The 22,732-nt window shown below is 34.6% G+C and overlaps 1 protein-coding gene across 1 annotated transcript in view; it reads left to right on the top strand.

Annotated features, from left to right (window-relative positions):
- Nucleotides 1–320: 320 nt before the first annotated feature.
- The window catches only part of LOC129939606 (uncharacterized), a 182,742-nt gene continuing 160,330 nt past the window's right edge, over nucleotides 321–22,732 (top strand). Inside the window, exon 1 of the mRNA XM_056047680.1 lies at nucleotides 321–1,079. Coding sequence (XP_055903655.1) covers nucleotides 608–1,079 — 472 coding nt within the window. The 5' untranslated portion in view covers nucleotides 321–607. The remainder of the gene's footprint in view (nucleotides 1,080–22,732) is intronic.

Raw genomic sequence — 22,732 nt, 5'->3', positions numbered from 1 at the left:
CAAAAACTGCACAATGGGCGATGGACGTCGGGATTGGGATTGGGATTGAGATTCGGATTCGGAATTGTGATGTACGCAAAACTCAAAACACAAGAGCAAGACTCGACTTTTACTTCGACTCATTCACAAAGTCTAAAAGAGAACAAACTGTAAATACATTGCCTCTGCTTCGGCTTTCGGCTTTCGGCATCGGCTTCCCCATTTTCGAAGAAAATATTTTATTTCTCCTCTTTCTCTGGTTTTCTTTTTTTTCGCTTTTGCTGTGCGTTTGGGCTATTTTTGTGAAGAAATTCCACACAACGGTTTTCGGAAGAGTTCAGTTCATGTCGACTCTGTAACGGATACGGATGTTTAAGGTCGTTCCACCAAAAGTGTAAAAATAAAGTTTTCGAGGTGCTTGTGATATTTTATTTAATGTTACTCTTGTGCACTTTGTGGAGAAAAATACGCTTTTCGGTGAATTTTTCGTAAAAAGAAAAACCATTTGTGGTGATTTTTCTGTTCGTGGAAAGTGAAAAAATAAATACATGCAACAAAATAAATGTAGAAATAGAAAATAATTGTGATTGGAATTAAATTTGAGAATAATAAATAAAATTCTTCCAAAATGAAAGAGCAATCGGTTTTGCTCTTAATTCCAAGAAGTGCCGTTTCTTATCGTCTGTTCGGTGTTTTACTTTTCCTTGCTGCCTTGCTGACCGTTGCAAAAGCAGCAGCCGTAGCAACAGTTCCATCGTCCTCATCGTCGTCGTCCTTATACGCGTATACCGTTGCTAACCAAAATAACGAAATCGACAATGGTATTGTGAATTATTCGACAAATTTAGCCTACAATCAATTGCTCCTCGATTCAAATCGAAAGAACTTCAATTTTAAGGATAATAACAATAACAACAACAACAACAATGTCGATGGAATATTCGGAAGCGGAACTGCAGCATCGCAACCATCGACCAATGGTTGTACTTTGGACCGGTTGGTGGTGTACAAGGTTGTTCTGCAAACTTATTGGACGAGGGATTTGTTTCCGAAACATTATCCCGATTGGAGGCCATCAGCACAATGGACTAAAACTATAGGTATGAAATAAGTTCTCTCTATAGACATACATACTCATAGAATATAGATTATTGGGGGGGGGGGGGGGTAGAAGGTATAGGGTATAAGCGGATAGAGTAAATAGGAGGTTCATCTTTGGCCCGTGTCGTTGGTGACTATTATCGTTATTTGTGAAGCGAAAGGGAATGTGGATCCTGTTGGAATAATAATTGTAGCCCTCAAGAGGATTTATAAATGTTTTTTGGCACGATAAGGTCTGTAGTATAGATATTTTGTCGATAATTAAGCGGTTTGGATGGGGCTTTGGAAAGATGCAAGAACCTTGTACCGTGTATATTTAGGTAGGATATTTGTTGAATAGGTTAGGTACCTATGCAATTGCAATTGAGGTTCTCATATACATATCGGAAGTTGTTAGAGTTATTATAGACATAGAAATAAGGATTAAAATAATAGACATCAAAATGACACAGTTTATCTTGGTGTTTTTCACATTCCAACCCTTTTATATAGGTATTGAAAATTGTGTAAACGGAAAATCAAATATTAGCTCTAGAGCCTTGTTGTTTTAAGTAGTTAAAGTTGCTTTATGACATTTTTGATATTATCTACTCCCTACTGTTCTTAGACCTTCGAATCATTTTAGAAATGTGAGTTAATGTTTTAGGAAGCTCAACCAGGGAACCAAGCTGATGATAACGATGGAAATGGAAAATATATTCCAAAAATGTTTTCGTTAAGGGCTTAACAATTTTTTAGGTAGCACTTTTATAAACACTTTTGTAGATCTTCTGAAGGTTTTGGGGCTAGCTCTTAAATGGATCCAATTGACATCGCTTGGCGAGACTTATGATGATGCATTTTTGGACCAGAGGCCATCCAAAACCATTTATTCTTTTTCAGTAATTAAAAAGCCGATTAAGATGATTTTTTGAAACCCATTTGACTTCCCGACAATAACTTGCAGATTTTTAAAATCAATTGGATTTTTTAATTGAATATTCTCGTCTGTACGACGAGCGACTAAGAGTGCTGTTCATTACGATATCAGTTTTCAATATTTACCAATGGTAGCAGTACCCGTAGACTGATGGTTAGTGCGATGGACTGTCATGCAATGGGTCTTGGGTTCAATCCCTGCCTGTGCCACCCAACTTTTTCCACGGGTACTGCCTCTTACGAGGAGTTGACAAATCCTCCAAGAGTAATTCTTGTCATAAAAAGTGCTTTCTCAAATTAGACGTTCCGATTCGGCATATAAACTGTAGGTTCTTTCCAGCTCTGACAACATTACTCGCACACAGTTCCGCGGTTAATCATGATTTCTAGCGTGGAAAAAACGGCAATAATTTTTTCTTTGAATACAATCAATTATTTGCAATCATTTGAGACTTCAACGCATTCTTTGCATTCACTTGAAGTCTTTGCTTTCTTTTAAAGACTTTGCATTTTTTTGAAGTCTTTGCGTTTCTTTTAATTAATTACAGTTTTTTTCTGGTCAAATGATTGCAAAAGATAAAGTCCCAAAGTTTAGGTAAAATCAATGAATGCAATCTTTTAGTTGAACTTAATAAATGATTAAAAATGATTACATTCCCAATGGATTGCATTCTTTTACAATTCTGGTTATTCAGTATTTATCCTTATTTGTAGAAATCCCTCAATTTTGACAAAAAGTTGATAAGTTCTAATTCGGAAAATAAGGTTAATACATATGATTTTTAATAAAATCAAAACCTTATTGGTCTGAGAACCGGAATGTATCGGGTTTTTCAATAAGAGCGCTACAAATTTTTTTTTTAAATAAAACCAAAACGGTTTTGGATATCAATGAAATTGTGTATTCCTGTGAAAATGCATTCGATGCCATTATGTATGGAACTCGATTTCTTTTGCATGGCCATCACGGAAGAAGTACACCCAAATGACGCCGCCCATAAACCACACTAAACGGTTATTTTTGGGATGCAGTGATGACTCACGAAGTATGAGTGGAATACTGCCTGAGCAATAGCGCATATTTTGTTTATTGATGAAGCCGTTCAGCCAGAAATGAGCTTCATCGTTGGCTTCAGTTCTTGCGTCAGTTTATGAACGATTTGGGCTTTCTAAAACTGAAGCCTCAGCGGCAGCAATATTCTCGACACTACGGGCACTTCTTTGTCTCATTGGGACTGGAACATTTTATACTGTGTCTGTGGATTCAAATTTTTCAGCTAGACGCTCAATTATTGATCTGCTAGGACGATTATAACGACCATAAATTGGGCGCTCTTATTGTTGAGGCAACTGACTTTCTGTAGTAAATTTTAATAATTTCGACTCGTTGGTGACTCGTTTATCTTTCCATCATGAAATGGCAAATCTTATTGAAGAGACATGTCAAAAGAGCGGGAAGAAAAATACCGTTGTTTGCTGTTCCTGTCGCTCTACTTTTATAGCGTCTCCGTTGAAAACCCCTGTAAAACCGATATTTTTGTATTGAATACTTGGTGCAAAATCAAAAGCATTTTTACAATACATACATATCGAAGTGCATATCGAAAGCATGCCTCAAAATCTTGATGTTCCTCTTCTCGACAACCCCATCACGGTCAACGAATTAAATGAATTTCTTCAAAATACAAAAAGGAATAAAGCTCCTTATCATAGCCCCACAATCAGCAATAAATATATTAGCCAAACTTTTCAACCGGTTGCTTGAATGTGGAAAAGTGGAATCAGATTTCAAAAAAACTATTATTTTCCCAATTTACAAAAAAGGTGATCAAAACATTGTCCAAAAACTATAGAGGGATATCGTTTTTGGCCACTATTGCAAAAATCTTTGCCGGAGTTCCATTAACAAGACTACAGCAATGAGGAAAGGATTATAGTATCCTAAATGAGTTCCAAGCTAGATTTCGAGAAGGTTACAGCTCTGCTGATAATCTGTTTAACCTCTTCAATATTATAAAACTTCAAATGAATGACAACAAGAAAGTTAACTGTTTCTTTATTGACTTTAAAGCGGCGGCGTTTACCTATATCGACCGAAGAGCACTTTTATACAAACTGCAAATCTTAAGGATTACTGACAAACTCATCCAAATTATAAGAGATCTGTATAATAAAACAACAGCTGCGGTATGGGATGGTGAACAATTGCCAGACTGGTTTGGAACAACGATGGATGCTAAACAAGGTTGCTTGCTGAGTCCACTATTTTTCGCACTCTATATAAATGATATCCATGAGTTCATAGCAGGGGGTATTTCGCTGAATGGAATGAAAATTCGATTGCTAATGTATGAGGATGACATTGTGTTAATAGCAGACATACTACAAGGCATGATAAATAAGATGGCAGAATACTGTCAATGGTGGAATCTTGTTATAAACCTAGAGGAATCGAAAGCGATGGTATTTATAAAAGGAGGTAGAAAACTAAGCCATCAAGAAAATTAGAAGCTCAACGGAACAACCATTGAAGTTGTTAGCAAATACAAGTACCTTGATATATGGCTTCCGGAATAAGCCTAACGGAGCACTTCAAAGAACGATTTAAACAAGCTAGACAGAGCTTAAACTTTACGTGGAATGGGTTTATCACTAAAAAAGATGTCGAATTAACTTCTGATTGATATCTTTAACGCGGTTACAAGGGCTATTCTTGGTTATGGAGCACAAGTATGGGGGGATTTACAACATGATGAAGTGGAAAAGATGCAAAGATACTTCTACAAAAAACTACTGGGTCTGCCAAGTGTGACGCCTAACTATGTCTTGAATCTTGAATACGAGTTGAAACCTGTCTTTGAGTACACGATGAGATGTCATATGTATACTATGTGGGAAGAGTTCTCAGTTCTTACGCAAATAATAGGTTACCAAAATTTTTAGCCAAGCTGATAATTGAAAATAAGATTTTCTAGTTTAGGAGCTATGAAAATAGCCTCAATCAGGAAGATGTAGAACAGTTGGATGAGATCGTGACCAACAAAACTCTGTTTAAGCTGGTTGTGGATGGCGTAGCAGTTAAAATAATCGAGCGCGAGCACTTAGAGTCTCTGCAAAGAGCATCACAACAAACGAGAACACTTAGCTTATACCATTTGCTTGATTTTACTGCTGATGCAGTTTACGTCTCGGATGACTAGGATGTCTCCAAAATTCGCTGGATACTGAAAGCAAGAGCAGGGCTCATTATACTCAATGGAACACGAAGGACAGAAACTGAAAATTTAAACTGTACTCTCTTCTCAAATCAAACGAAGAAGAGACCCCTGCACAATTTGTGGGAACTTGACCAATTTTAAGAAGTATTCGCTGAGAGACATTAGGAGGTGGTTTGCTTGATATGAACACTATAATAGATTTCTTAAATGGAATTAAAGATTGGAACTGCATCATCAAATACTTACAAATAGCACTGAATTATAGCCAAAAACTCATAAATGAATTTAACAACTAGAATTTGGAACGTATCTTAATTATATTGTTGATTTAAAAATAATTATAAATCTAGAGAAGTTTTTAGAAAAAGTTGTATTGACGGCAAAAGTCATTGTCGAACCTTTTTGTTTAAAGAAATAATAACTCATTTGTTGATTCTATAAGAACCGAATCAAATCATAAAAATATAAGAAACAATTTAATGTATGGATGAAGTGAATAAATAAAATAACATTACTTACTTACTCACATACATAAAAAATATGCACAACACATTTATATGACCTATTATATCACAAACCCAAATGACTCAACGCTAAGGCCAACCATTGATCAACAAGTTGAAACACACCCTTTTAATCAAACTAATAAATTGTTGTGACAATAATATCAAATTTCCCATCAATTAATCGTTTTGTTTATATTCCATCCACATCCACACCCATCTCCTCCTCTGTGCGAAAGCAAACTAAATCAACAAAAGGACATCATATCGCGCTTAAAAAACACTGCAAGCAAGATAGAAAAATCAATATCCAACTATAACTCAGAAACGGGGGTGGTAAAATATAGAAATTTAATATTTCGTACTACAAAACAAACAAAACCCATTCGCTTGAACTTCCTTCCACAAAAAAACAAACGCGCCCTTCGAACCTCAGGATCATAACCAAAAACTTGTGTGGACAAAAAGAAACCATAAGAGGAACGCACTTAAGGGACTTCTATTTTTAGGATATGTTCATGTTGAACTTCTTATCGTAGTTGTCCAACTCCGAAGTAGTTATTCATCCAAATGGATGACCATGAAGAGCACAAATCTAGAGAAAAACTCCTTAAAATCCTTGATACTAGTTTTTATTACTCTAAAGTAATAATATTCCCTTTGAATGGTCGAGAGAATGGAGCTGGCAAAAGGATCAAACGAACATTAATACACTTCTCATATAAATGAGCATTAGAAAATCCTTCATTCTTATTTGCACAATTTCCAGCCAGCCAGCCAGCAAAAGCAGAAGCAGGAGAATAACAATAAAAAAAAGAAAGAAAATGAGAAATTCAAGCTGAGATGAAGATGAAAAGGACAAGAAGTAGTCCTGATTTCCTTTCCCGGTCCCGATTCCTATTCCGATTCCGATCCCGAACCCGATTCTTTTGCTTTGGTCCAAAAAAAAGAAGAAAAATCTAAGATAAGCACGTACAAATCGCATTCGTTTTGCTAGCGAGGACGACGAAGACGATGATGCCACAAACATAATACTTGGAATCCTTTTTTTCCACTCAAAGTTTTCAGTTATTTTTCTTTTTATATGAATGTTTTGTATTCGGGCACAAGGACGAATGAAATTGTGTACAGTTAGTTAGTGGGTGAATATATGGGACGGGATGAGATGGTGTGTGGTGAGGAGGAGCTCAACAACATAATAGAGATATCCTTAGTTTATGTATCCTTATGTGGTTCTTAAGAAGGATTGCTTCATGTTATTTGGATCAACAACAAAGCACAAGGAACAAAAAATGAAAATAAGGAATATTACGTAAGGAATCAGAAATCAGTATAAATATAAGAGTATATTTGGTTCGTCCGTATCTACCTATATGTGTATATATAGGAGGTAAGGTCCTTTTTTTGGTTTTTGAAATAAAGAGAAAGTAAAGGACAACGACAATTCCAACTCTAACTCCAACCCATCGCACAAAAATATACACAAAACATATAAATGCATTGGACAATTGAGAAATAGGATTACAAAATGTCTCGCAACGCAAGGATATTGCTAGCAAGACTATTTTTGGTCCTGGTTCTTTGTTCGATTCCCAGGAATTACATTTTCAGTGTTTTTTTTCTTCTATCTTCCGTATACCAACCAGGACCAGGACGAAGACGAGGACGACATATTGCAATTATTTGAAGAAGATTTGCGGTTTTGTCATTGCAAATTGCAATGTTTCTTTTGACAAGGATAAATTGGAGGTCAAGATGTAGGAGAGAATATATCTTCAATTCTTCGCCCTTATATGAGGACCTACCTAATGTGTATTGTGTATGTTGGAAACACACGTTTGAGGAGATTACGTGTGCAATAAGTTGAATTGAGTTATATCTGTGTTTTCTGGCTGAGATGCAGGAATGACGAAGAATTTTATTAAGGGAATTATATTTTTAGCTTGAGAGACAAATTGTCATTCATCTTTTAAGTCAATAACATAATAAAGATTTTTCAATAAAGGGTTTCATTTGGATGTAAAAAGAACAGTATTAAAAGAACCGATACCTATTTGAAAAGTAACAAAAATTGACAAATGGGCACAATGGCTAGGGTACCTGCAACATATCTTTTTCATGCAATCTTTCCTTGATCAATTGCTTATTTGTAGCTTTATGTCATTGATGACTTCATCTTTATTTTTTTAAGTATTTAGAGCATTATAAAAGTTCTTATTTCACAAAAAAAAGTCACAAGGATCTCCTTTATTTATATACCTTTACAATGCATATAAAGATGTCCTTATAAAGGAATAACTAGCGCAGCCAAAGCATAATCTTGATTTCGTCGGGGTATATGTTGATAATATTGTCATGGTAGCTTCATGTGATCCATCGCAGGTGAACACAATCTCTAAATCTGCAGACGATGAAATATATCCTTGGACACAAAAAACGGGTGCTATTGTACCTCCCTACAAAATAGAAGCCCTCCACCTCTGCAGAAAAAAGAAATGTTCATACCTAACAACTCCGGTCATGATTCGCAACAACAACGTCCATTTGAAAAAAGGAGTTATAATCCTCCGTATATCATTCAGTGGCAGTCTAAAATGGGATATTCACATCAAAAACACTACAAACCAATTAAGGCGCCGGCAAAATGATATGTTCCCGTCGAAAAGGACCCCATTTGAAGGCTTCCTTCAGCATGGAATAACACTCAACATGTGGACTTCTAAAAAAAAACTTATAAAGCCTCGATATAGCCGTAAACGAATGCTACCGAACATCTACAGGAGCACTTAAGACAATACCAATTGAAGCCCTTATAATAGAAGCAGGCTTCAATTCAGTACACCGACTTGGACAAAAAAGATCAGTCATGATCATCATGATTAGTAAGGCTCTTGCAGACGGTTTTCATCATCTTCACAAACCTTCCCAAGAAGCTCTGTCCAGAAAAAAACTAAAACTACATTATCTCTGAGCAAAATTCTAAGCATGATGAAGGCTTACGGATGTATTCCTATAGATACTCCAGTACACCGAAACACCTTTTATCCTCCACCGTGGAAAAGACACCTAATGCCTCTCTAACTACAAAAAGGAACACACTTCCAGTCTGTCGTTCCAAATGCTTCACAAAGAACTAGTGGAAACTATCAAGCCTATAAGAAGACGTAACACTGACGGATCATCCACGGGCAACTACTCAACTTATGCAATCGTCGAAATAAACGCACACAATGAGGAAATCATAACTTGCCAAGGTGTCATAGCTGACTCAGGCGGAAGTTACATTTCAGAAGTAACCGCAATACTCAAAGCTCTCTTAATCGCACAAACATGGGCAGTAAAAACACTAATCCTTACTGATAGCTTGAGTGTACTAAGCGCAACAGTTTCCTGGAATGTCTCTATGGCCCGGCACACCAGAAAAGTGAATTTTAAACTGTTGTGCCATCTCCATTAGAGATTATCGACAGTTATGTATTGTTTTAGAGTTTCTAGAGACAGAGTCAGACAGAGAGATTTAATAGCAGCCTGACTATCTAAGAAAATATGAATATCAGATGTTGATATTGATTCTAAATACCTAAAAATTACGGAGTGGCCAATTTTGCTGTTCTTTGTTAAGTTTTGGTTTTGTCTTTGCTAAACTTAACTCCATTTTATGTTATTCATACACAATTAAAACCAATTTTAAAACTATAGTCTGAATTCTAAAAATAAAAACAACAGAACCTATTTTCAAGCTGTTTTAAAATCTAGATAGATAGATAGTACCCGTGGCATGATGGTTAGTGCATTGGACTGTCATGCCAGGGGTCTTGGGTCCGATCCCTGCCTGTTCCAATCTAAAGTCTTTTCAAGGATACTGATTCTTGCGAGGAATTGACAAATTCTCCAAGAGTAACTCTTGTCATGAAAAAGTGCTTTCTCAAATTAGCCGTTCGGAATCGGCATAAAAACTGTAGGTCTCCTCCATTCCTGACAACATTACTCGCTTACAGGAATGGTTAAGAGTTGTAAGTCACTAGGCACTAGTTGCGAACGGATTGTTGTGCCACCCAATTTTGTATTTATTTAAGCTTTCCTTTCATTTTTGATTGAGGCAGTTTGTACCTCCTCAGTTCTTGAAAATCTTTTTCTAGGACTTTTCCATGTTTACTATTAGGTTCCATATTTTACAGTTCACAAAAATCCGCTTTATCATAAGCTGTAGTGATTCTGGAGATGACGCGAAAACCAAAATATCATCCGCGATCAACATTGCTTTAATTAATTCCCCAGCGTGTTCGAAACCAGCAGGTGAGAAATCGAAAAAGTCTTCGATAAACAGAGTGAATATGGGCTTGGGTTCATCGTACAATCTTGTCTGACGCCTGACTCCTTTCGGAATCAATCCAACCTTTCTGTACCATTATAAACTCCTGCATTACGATCCATACACAGGCTTTGCAAGAATTTTCCAAACTTTAAGGACATTCCCATACCAAAGAGCTTATAGAAAAGAGCTTGCCTATTCACCGTGTCAAATGCAGACTTAAAATCCTCGAAAACGAGTGTTACTTCTTCCTTCTTCTTATTAATGAGTCCACAATGTTTTTGCAAAACAAAGAAATGATCGATTGTTGAGTAACCGGATCTAAAGCCTGACCGAAATTCTTTCATCAGCTTATTTTCATCGATGCATTTATTGAACAGTGTTTGCAGAATAGCTGTTAATATTTTATAACACGAATTTAAAAAGATATTCCTCGATAGTTCGTCATCAAAGCCCAACTTCATTTTTAGTGGATTTGAAACATAATTGATTCACTAAATTCTTGAGGAATCATACCTGTTTCCAACACCTCGTTGTAAACTGCAGTAAGCTTGCTTATTAACTCAAAGGTTCCATACTTCAAAATTCCGCTGGTATCCCAATGAAGCCTGCCACTTTTCCATCCTTCATTTTGTTCATTGCTACATCTCTTTCTTCGTCGGTTACAAATGTGTCCAAAATCTATAAAACGTAAAAATAAACAAACTAATTAAGAAAATACGTTGCGAGTCATTTTATTTTAAAATATAAAAACAAAATTTAAAATGATTTTGATACTTTGCTTGATGTTGAAATGCTTCCACCCAAAAGAAAACGAAAGCTCTACTTAATGCGTTCGCTAGAGTTATGTGGCATAAATTAAGATTAAATAAATCTTGTTTATGTTTCCACCACAAAAGAAGATTTAAAAATGATTAAGTTTGATAGCACTTTCTAAAATGCAAATGGTGTTTCGATGTTTCTTATGAAGGGCAAGTGAGATATGTAGTTTGATTCGTGTGCAATTTTTTTTAATTTGATTAAACCAAAACTATATCTTTGTACACAAACATGCAAATAAACAAACCATAACGCATTATCTGTAAAACTAACTCCTTCACACAGGTTTTCCTTGGCAAATTTTGACTCGACTCCGATCCACGACCGGAATCGAGGCGAATCAAGCTCATTTCAATTCGTTTGAGGTATATAAAGAATACCGAGCTTCAAGCTCGTTTCAACACCACATGTTAATGTAGCAGTCTACGAACACACCCCATCCTTGAAGCAATTGTTAAATGATTTATTTATAGAATCTCAATTTCTCAGATGTTTTTTTAACATTTCTTCTTGAAAATTGTCCATTTTATTAGTTTTAGTTAAGTTTTTTCCCAAGTTTATTTTAACAAAACTTTATTCTATTTATGTGTTTGTTTATTATTTTTAAATTTTTAAATACAAAAATCTGGCTACTACAGATCTTTTTGTTGGCAATTTTTCACTGTACTGTGTATGGAATACCAAAAAAACGTACTTAATAAGAACTGGAATAATATACTTCATACTGATGTTTCAACTTAAGTTTCTCTTTTTAATAAATTAATGATTGATTTATACAATGATTATATACCACTTGTACAAAAAATAAGTAAAAGTAAAAATTTTAGTTTTTGTAACTACGAAATTAATATGCTTGTTCTTGAAAGGGATCAGTTTTTCAGGAGATATAAAAGAAATCCTTCATCGTATAAATATAATAAGAACCAATATATCTTCTCTCGCAACTGAGTTACTAGTATTATTTATTATAGTAGAAGACCGTATTTTTCTCAAAATCTCAAACTCTATTTAAGTTCTAAGGAGCTTTGGAGAAACTTTGTGTAATTAGGGACAAAAAATCATCTAAATGCTCCCTAGACCCACAAGTGCTGAAGTCGGTATTTGATCAACATATGCCTATAGCTACAAACGTAGTTTGCATGTCAGTGAAAATGATAATGCTTTCAAATTTAATTGTGTTGAGTCTCGTGAATTAATTACTGGTATCAGTTCAATTAACTCTATTGGATAACATCCTACCAAAGTTTATTAAATAAGTTTTACTGTCATTATAGCACCACTATTACACATAATTAATTCATCAATTTATAATATTGAGATAAGAACAATGGAAAAGTCCAATAGTTCTTCCTACAAAAATAATGCAATTTAGGCCGATAAGTTTACTTCCATTTTTCAGCAAAGTTGCAGAAAAATTGTAGTTGACCAAATAATAACTTTCTTGGAACTTCATAACCCTCTAACTAAATGGCAATCAAGCTTTAGTGCTAAACATAGCTGTGAATCTGCTGTTTTTAAGGTCACAACAGATTTTCGTGAATTTCTGGATCGTCGGCAAATTGTTATAATATTTCTGCATTATTTTTCAAAGCCGTTTGACAGCATAGGTCAATATATCATTTTGTCTAAGTTAAGCAATAAATTCAATTTTTCAAGGACGGCCATTCAATTCTTTCAGCGCTATTTATTAAATAGAAGTCAATCAATAAAAACTGACATCGGAAAATTCAGCCCCCATAAAATGAACAGCGGAGTTCCTCAGGGTTCAGTTCTTGGACCTCTGTTGTTTTCTATGTTCATCAATGACTTACCTGATGTTGTTAAACATTCTTTTGTACATATGCAGACGATATTATTATCTACAACTTTTGTGGCTAGAGCATCTTGGGTTGTGTGTTAACCTAATAAATAATGACTTAGTTAATATTCAGAAATAGGCCGTTTCAAATAAACTGCTCCTTAATCCTTTCAAATCAGTGAGCATGCCTTGTTCTCGAAGAAAAATTGATAATGAAAACCTTCCTATGACGATTTTAAATGGAAAAAGTGTTGAGTATGTGAGTAAAGCAAAGCAGTTGGCTTATCAAATAAATATTCGTTTAACATGTTGTAATGCCATCGCAGATGCCATATGAAGAATATATGGTACACTTAAACGAAAATTAAATGTAGCATCAACGATTCCATTTGTTTTACTTTTGGCATACAGCGATTCGTCAGTGTTTCTCATCTTCAAAATTATCTTGAAGGTTCAAGCCTCGAAAACTATCTTAAACATATGAATGTGACACTTCTTCACAACATAATACATACAAAATATCCGAGCTACTTAGAATAACTACTTCGATTTGCCCACTCTCAGAGAGGCTAGCTAATAATCTTACCGCGCTTCTCACATACTATTGCAGAAAGATAATTCTTCGTGTCTGTAGTTCGTTTGTGGAATACTCTACCAATCGAATTGCAGAGAATAATCTCATCAATTTTGTTCAGAGAAAGTATATCTTTGTTTTTCTCAGCTTCTTTAAATTAGCAGTCCTGTTGAAACCAAATGTTGCCAATATCCTCGTCTTCAATTTTTGTGGACAAAAATTCCTTCAACAGGCCTGATAAAGATCACCATTGACTGTAACGGCCACTCCTTGCTCATTTTCGAAGAAAAACCCACCAGGATCCAAATGAGCTTCATCTGAAAAGTTGATTTTTTTTTGTGTAAGCGTTGTGCAAGAGTATACAAAACCATATTCCTTCAACGGAAGGATAAAACTAATTATTTGTCCAATCAGACATGAGCTAAGTGTTACCATTCACGAAATAAGCCCTAGTTGAAGAAAAAACGTTAGATGGCGGACCCTATATATGGTTAAAACCGACGACTTACATAAAATTTCGCAACTAACAGTAAGCCGGACAATTTCAAGGTTTTCAAAAACTTTGGCTCTCCAACTAACGCATTTTATTTGTTTCCCTCTACAAGACGTTTGTTTTTATAGGTTGGAGTTAAATTGTACTAGAATTGTATTATAAACGGTTTGGCTGTAATTAGCCTTAAATAAAGACTATAGAAATGCTTTTACAAGCAAGAAGTTGTCGAACTATTCAGACTAAGCCTTGCTGCAAGGTTATCTAAGAAAAACCAAGAACTGTCACTGTTCGCCTTTTAAAATTGGTAAAACATTAAAGTGTGACACCCTTTCCGACTTTAATTCTGCATCCACTTTTCAATATTATGTAAAATTCTTATACTAATAGCTTAGATGTTATTTGTCAAAAAATTACCCTCTACATAAAATGAAACCTGTTATTGGAAACACCTTTTTTTTGTGTTTCCAGGTTTCTTATTTTAAAAGGTTGTATTTTTTCAAATATATGTACATATATAAAAACTATCACACAAAATTTAAACATTTCAATTAAAATTTACAACCCAAAATTTAACACGAAGCTCCGAAATATATCATAAATAAATTAATGATGGTTTTGACAAGATTCTATCCAATTAATTATAATTCGCATTACCCAACCAACAACAACACAGAATATTTATGTCCTTTATGTTTTCTCACGAATTTGTAGATAAATTTGCCTCTTTTTCATTAATAGTTACAATGTTTTTATTTATTATTTATTACAAATTAATTATTTACGCAAGCAGCAAATACTCGGATCGGAAAAAAAAGAACAATACATCCTGATTATATTTAATCATATACTCGTATAAATGACATGTGTATGTGTATAGTTATACGTATGCATGTGTTTATGTATATGAACCAATCCTTTTGGGAGCTTGATATACAAAAATAAATGCTTCTAAATTAGTAACTTGTGTTGGGACCCATTTAACTTTCAACTTATAAAGCTACATTATATAACCTTTTTGTTAGAGGTAGAGAGAGTATCATGTGTCGAAGTCGGTGTTGGTGACGGAGTCAAAGCAGGAACAAATATCTATAGTGTAGTGTGCTGTTTTTAGTCCTTGCAACATGTAACCTCCCTTCCGATAGAAAATTGATGGCTTTTTCCAGTTTACATATTTTTTAGATAGATATTGTATCTGCATGTATTCCCAGGCGCGTATTTGGGATTTTGTTTTTAGAAAAGGGTCGTTTTTAGCTCCGAATAAAAGAGCTATAAAAAGAAAAACTTTTCCATTAAAATGTTTTGTTTTTTTTTCAATATAAAATATTAGCTTAGATGGAAACTAGAATATTTTGGATAGGTAAAAGAAAAAACAAATCGATGTCTGACCTTTTGCAGAAATTCTTCTAAGTTATATAATATGGGTGGGACATCTATTGGTTTGTTTTTAAATTATAAGTAATTTTGACAGCGACAGCTGAATCGCGCTCAAAATATTGACAAAAACATTTTCAAATTCTTAAAACTTTTTTCCAAACTGACCTTAACACTTGCCCAACGGACGCCTTAAACGTTACCAATCGACCTTTTTATTAAATACATAGTTTTCTGTAGCGCTATTTAGCTGAAGGAATCAAAACCTTATGGTCACAGCAACACTACGAAATTAATTTCCTCAGGTGTTATCTCTGCACTCCCACTTTAAACCTTAGTAAGGGTTTTAAGGTTATTTTCCCATCGAGAGAAGATTCTGAGGATGGCATCTTGTCGATAGGTTTCGACACAACCTTTACTGACGGCTCAAAGATGTACCCAAATCCTTTAGGCTTCTTGACTTTGCTAGCGTTTTTCAGGCTGAACTGCTGGCAATAAGGGAGTCATGTAAGATACTTAAACAAAACCCAAACCAAAACCGAAATGTGGCTATCTTTACAGACAGTCAGGCAGCAATCAAAGCCATTAACTCGGCCACATCCTCATCTAAATTGGTCCAGCAATGTCGCGATGAGCTTGCTAGCCTGAATTTTAACCTCGGTGTCACCCAGAACGGGCTGACGAGCTAGCCAGGCAAGGATCAACCCTTCATAGCTCACTTGCGGAAATGGTTAACATTCCTCTTGGTGCTATGAAGGGTAAAATCTTTTCTATGTACCAAACTGAATCAAACCGGAGGTGGAGCAATTTACCCAACTGCATTATATCTAGGAAGATATGGCCCACCTCTAGTAAAACCCGTACAAACGATCTTCTATGCAGGCCAAGGCTAGACATAGCCAGAATTGTTGCGGTTTGTACCGGACATTGGCCTATAGGAGTTCATGCAGAGAAGTTGGGTATCTCTTACAACACCTTTTGCCGTAGCTGTAGTGACCAGCTGACCAGTGAAACCATTATCCATTTCCTCTGCAAATGTCCTGCTTTGGCATACACCAGAATGAAATACTTTGGTAAAGCATTCTTTCAAGAACTCGATGAGCTATCTGAGACAAAGATTAGAGACCTATACTTTTTTCTCAATGCGACAAAATGGCTCTAACTTAATCGCTATGAAGCTTCTCTATCAATCTATCCCTTTCAATTAAAGGTCAAACGAGTTTTTGGTATCAAAACGGCGCACTACAGCGCTAATTGGATCTCAGGCTAGGTTGCCTTGAGATCGCCATTTCTACCTACCTACCTTAACACTCATTATAATGTGTGGCTGTTCTGGATGATATTATGCGACTCACTTCACCAACTTAAACGCACTGCACTATCGAACTATTTTATAATACAAAGGTTCGAACTTTATTTATACCTGCGGTTTTTATATTTGAAAGCTGGTATAGTGGAACATTTTCCAGAATAATTTGAAACAAAATGTAATAAATTCAGTGAAATCAAGACCAGAATTAATTTTAATTTAATAAAATTGACAAATTTAAACAATTATAGTAAGAAGTTAAGAAAATATCAGGAATAATTAATATATAATAATATAAAAGAACGGGGCTCGTTCGTAGATTATGGTCTAACTATGTAAATATGTTCGCGGGCAACAGATGGCGCTATATTCGTTGACACTAGAAGAGCGACGGAAGATTTACATTTTTGCGTACTTAACTTCTTTTTTAAGCACTGGCCAAGATACTTTTTAGATTGTATACTGTATGGTATTCATAATACAGTTCATATGAAGAATCCAAAGACGTGTTTTAGAATAGTAGATATAATTTAAGATTTAAAAATAAAACTTGCAAAATAATTTGTCTATGTTTTTGCTTGAAAACCGTTAGAACAGGTTTTTTTAAATAAATTCCTAAAAACAAGGTTATCCATTTTGTGTTTTTAAATATTTTTCTTTCATGATGTTATTTATTTTTTATTTTAAAGTTTGAACATTGACATTATGTGTGAAACACTTCATCTTTTAAATGACCACCACGCGAATTATTGCAAGCATCGATTCTTTTGCGATAATTTTCGAACACTTTTTGACACATATTGGATGGTATCTCAGCCATAACTTGACGAAGGTTGGTTTTTATGTGCTCAACAGTTATAGGTTTATCTGTACCCCTATTAAAAATGTGGTGTAAGCGGACAGTTGATATCGCCACGAACGATGCAGTAAAGCCATTTTAGCTAGAGTTATGTGGCATGTGGCACTGTCTTCTTGAAACCAAGTTTTCAAAGTTCTATTGCTCAATACCAGAAATATCACATTTCATCGTGAGTCTTAAACTGAACTAATAGTGTTTTCAAAATGATAACTACTCGACGAACGCATCCAAATAGTAGACTCAAGGAGGCGTACCAACTTCTGATAATGAAAAACTGGAAATTGGATTTCGATACTCGAATAAACATTGAATTTCTATCCGAAGCAGGACCTTTTATCTGAGATAATTCTGCTGCGAATGATGGCTGAATCCCAAACATGCTTCAGCTTCATCTGCATTACGGTAGGCCTGCTTCAGGGTTGGTTTGAATGACATTTCAATTATTCAACCCGCTCATATTGCCTGTGTTTTGTTGGAAAATCTATAGATAGTATAGTAGGATTTTACACGAATAACAAAAACAATATCCATACTATAAATACTAGCGATAAAGGTTAGAGTAGATTCTTACTAGGGATGGGTTTTTGACATTTATACGAGTCTCGAATGGATCTTATTTGATTTCTTTCTCAAATGTTATTACGATTGATATTGCATATGTATCTGGATGGATGTGTTCATTGCATTTGGAATCATGTGTTTTCCATTGGGAAAAAACTCAATCTGTTACTGTTTTATCTATTTTTTTTTTGATGAACATGGACTAACTGGGCTTATTTTGCAAGAGAAAACAATAGAAAAGATAATTAAGTTTTGTTTTGCTTCCACCAAAGGTTAAGATTAAATAAATCTTGTTGGTGTTTCCACCACAAAAGAAGATTTAAAAATTTGGGTTTCTAGGTGGAATTGAGATAGTTTGATTCGTGTTAAACAATAAAGAACTGAATAGTTCAGCACCATACAAAAATATGCTTCCCACTCCTTGTGCAATTTTTTTTTAAATTCAAAAACGAAAACTATATTTTTTGTACACAAACATGCAAATAAACGGACCATATCTGTAAAAGCAGGTCCTCCACACAGGTTTTTGTTCACAAATTTTGACTGGACTCCGATCCCCGACCGGAATCGAGCCGAATGAAGCTCATTTCAACTCGATTCAGGTATGTTAAGAATTGAGTCGAGCTTTAAGCTCGCTTTAACACCATATGTTAATGTAGTAATCCCTTCTAGAAGTTTTTATTTTATGTCAAAGCTGCAATTGCTATGAAATTTTTTTCAATTTCATTTTCCAGATGTTTTCTTACCATTTCTTCTTGAAAATTGTCATTTTATTAGTTTTAGTTAGATTTTTTTGCTGAAGTTATTTTTAACTTTTGATTTTCCCAAAACATTCTTCTATTTGTTTTTTTTATTATTATTCGGACAGTTATACCAATTTTAAGATACAAAAATGTGACTACTGCCGATGGGTTTTATTGGGAATTTTCTAATATACTATTTATAGAATACCAAAAAATTACGGATAATTTTAAAATAAAATCATTTCTGAAAGGAAAGTTAGTATGGAAGTGATCATACTATTAAGCGAATTGGTATAAAAGTTTATTTGTTTGGGGTCTTTTCAATTCATTAAACGTGACTGATAATTTCAGTTCAAGGGTAAATTATTGCAATTAAATGTTGATCTTATTTTTATCTAATACTATATTTTGCCTAAGCCCCATGGCTTACAGCTTTTTGCCTGTACAAAAAACGATGCTAGGGCTAAGCTTTCCAACAATATACATATGTAAAGAGTGGTTAGATTTTAAGGGCCGATGTTAAATTTGAACCTCACCTAAAAGTCAAGGTTTTTTTCTGCATTTCGTTTGTCATTTTTCACCTTCAGACTATTTAATTCAATTTGAACCACGGAAATCGCGATTTCGCTATAAAGCCGTTGAACTCAACTTGTGGTAGTGCCCAACAATTGCACCTCTCACGCTCGTCGTTGATGAGCATTATGCATAAAGACTTGCATTTACAATCTTAAATGGTACAATTTTAACAAGTTTAAAACCTCTTGACAATTTCAAGCGTCGCCACTGGTCAGAACGGAGCGGTGGCCTGAAAATGGCAACAGTAGATGATACATTTTTGAATAAACTCGTCTTTATTGGTGAGCTATGCTTTTCACGTCAGTGGATTCGTCAATAAGCAGAATTGCTGGATTTTGGGCAATTGATATTCCAAGAGTGATTTTGAAAAAAAAAAAAAATGAAACAGATTCAAGATTTGTTTATATACATTGGCTTAACATTAAATTAAAATGTTGTTAAATATATACATGTATGGCGTTTTTAAAATAAAACTAGGTTCTCTTCGTTATCTTCGGGGAGTTCCTGCCCGCTTGTCATTGTTGGTTTTTCCTAACTTCCATTATAAGTTATTGTAATGTTTCAGATTTGTCGAATTGAAACTTTTGACATTTCTCGACTTTTCAAAGTCCCTAGAGTCGAAATAAAAGATTTGTAAAATGCTGTCTAAAAGTGCGTGTGTAGATACGTTCGCTAGAGACTTGAATTAAATTGTATATAATATATTGTAACGTGATATCAAAGAAGTATATTATTTTTGGAAAAAAATACATTTAACGGTTTTTTTTATAAATCAAAAAAATTGAAAAAAAAATTTGTCATCTCCAAAATTGTATGACTAAAATATGATTACATCTCCAAAACAATTTTGTGCAACGAAGAATAATATTTTTGACATCTGATGAAATTTTGAGAAAAAACAAATTGACAGTTGTTTTTTTTATAAAAAATAAAAATCTAAAAAAACATTACTCAAAGTTAGTAAAAATTGAATATCGAATCAAATATCTTTTCATAAACTTGAAATTTATTCTTCAAACTTATTTTATCTTAATAGAAATATTGATTTCAACATTCTGAAAAATGTTAAGAAAAATCGAATTGACAGTTTTTTTTACAAAAAATAAAACTCTAAAAAAAAAAACAATACTAAAACTTGGTTAGAATTTACTTTCGACTCAAATAGCTTTTCAAAAATTAAAAATAATGGCTTCAAACTTATTTTATTTCATAGAAAATATTGTTTTCGATGTTCAGTAATTTTTATATAAAAATCCAACAGTCCGTTTTTTCATAAAAAAAAATCGACAAAAAATAGAACGCAAATTTGGTTAAAATTGATACGACTACAAATAGACAAAGTTTTAAGCAAGACAAATCGACAGACGGGATGGGAAGTTATCAGTGTGGGTCGCATCCCAGCCTCTTTTTTCTTTAGGTTTGAGGTTTGTTGGCTTGCTTAGCCACGTCGTCGTTGGGCTGACAAGGGATCAGCGTAGAATGCAACAGCATCTTCGTTGTTTACTTGAATTACGTTTCAATCCATAATAACGCTGAGGTACCAGGACTCTGGCAGTCTCTGTTTGGTTGTCATTCTTCTAATAAGTTCATTCGAGTGGCTAAATGAGTTACCTACTACCTTCTTAGCCAAAAGTAGTAGGTAGTTATCCAGTGTAGTTATTCTCGCTTCAGAATAGATGCGGTCGTTTTTGAAGTATTTTTGACGCTCTGTGTCGAAGACAAGCCCAGTGCAAATTCTCAGTATCTTTCTTTCGAAGACTTTTAACTGTTTCATAGCCGCTTTGGAGATGGTGTAAAAATGACTGGTCTCAGCAGTTGTTTGCACATAAGTAGCTCCAGGAAATAAATTCCCAGGAACTAGACAGTTCTCTTGGCTGAAACTGACGATAAATCTGGGAGTTTTAATTTCAAGATTCTGCATATTGTTGCTTTTTGGGATCCTCTACGGACGAAAGTTGACGGCCTTCTTAAGCAAATGAGTTTCACCTTTGCAGAATTGATTTTAATACTCTATTTATGGTACAAAATAAAAGAGCCGGTGGATGTGTCCTTCTAATTTCCTCACGGATATATGTGGTGAAATTGAGAAGCAGTGGGTCAAGTAATCTTTGGCGTATAGAAGGTTCTCGCAATTGACTGGGTTAGGTTGGTCAGATTTCAGGATTCTGTATCGAAACGGGCCGAACTTCAATCCTTAAGCAACTCCAGCCCTGAAGAGAAGAAAGAAAAAAGAAAATAGTTATTATTAGTGCAATTAGAAAGCCAAGCATGTGGAGTTTATGGAAAAGGCCTTTAAATCATACGCTATTAAATGCTTTCTTAACATCTAGAAGGAATTCAACGGAGACACGATGGCTACTAAGAGCTGTGGTGATGTCGTGTTGAAACTTAAGCAAGGCTGCAGCGTCGAGTGTTTTTAGTGAAAACCACATTGAATGTCAGGAATTATGATTTTTTCACAGAAGTTTCCTTACGAAAAGTTCCTCCAATAGTTACAAAAACGAAATAATAGGTGTACAAATTCTCCAAAAGTAATTCTTGTCATAAAATTGCCTTCTCAAATTAGTCGTTCGTACTCGGTTTTAAACTGTAGGTCCCCTCCATCCCTGACAACATTACTGGCACACAAAAATGGTTGAGAGTTTCAAATCACTAGTCCCTATTTGTCAACGGACTTTCGCGCCACCCAATATATTTTTTTAATGTCATAGAACCTCAATTATGCTTCAGTTTTATCGAAAATTTGGACCCCCCATGCGATGGTGCCGCCATGGTTGTGGAGAGCATTTTGATGATATTTTGTTCCATACATAATTGAACCATACCAATATTATCATAATAAAAAGGAATGACAATAATTTCCTAAATAATTTGTGTTTTATTCAAAACCAAAATCGGCCCTTAAAATTTAACCACCCTTTATTTGTTAGATTTTCTATATCCAAATTCCTGTGGAAATATATTTTCAGAATAATTTTTCAAAACAATTTTGGGTATTCAACTCTGTTAAAGTTGTTGTACGAAATCAAAGAAAATTGTAAATCAAACCTCGAAGGTAGGAAAATAAAAAAAGTATCTTTGCCCAATGTCCCCTTAAGTATCCGCGCCTGAATTTCCGCGCAACAGTGAGCTACATTTTTTTCTTTTGTATAACCATAATGTCATATATTAATATTAATTGCATTAGAATCAGTAGCTATACATATGTACGTGGCACACCGCTGTGGTACATAACTATACACATACACTCGTGCTTAATAAATAAAACAACAAATGTGATAGTCCTTAAAATTAGTTCACAAAAAGGTTCTATTTATGCATCCAAACCTCAATACACAACCTCCAAATAGGTCTTTTTCATTTGAAAGGCCGGCTGCCGGCGGCGCTAATCAGGTTTAATGAGCACGATTGGCCATATAAAATAAAATTATAGCATCAATAAAAATCAGGAATGAGTTGAGTGTAGAAAATTGCATAAAAGGACTTTTTAAATTAATTACGGATGTAATTTTTATTCGTTTGGTCAGTTTGCGTTGTAAATTCAATTAATTGTTCATTTCAGTTGAGACCACTTTTATCAGCTAATTTATATATATTT

The sequence above is a fragment of the Eupeodes corollae genome, chromosome 1, assembly GCF_945859685.1.
Source record: "Eupeodes corollae chromosome 1, idEupCoro1.1, whole genome shotgun sequence".
NCBI lineage: Eukaryota > Metazoa > Arthropoda > Insecta > Diptera > Syrphidae > Eupeodes > Eupeodes corollae.
The sequence above is the reverse complement of the archived record's forward strand: the minus strand, read 5'-3'. Positions and strand labels throughout refer to the sequence as shown.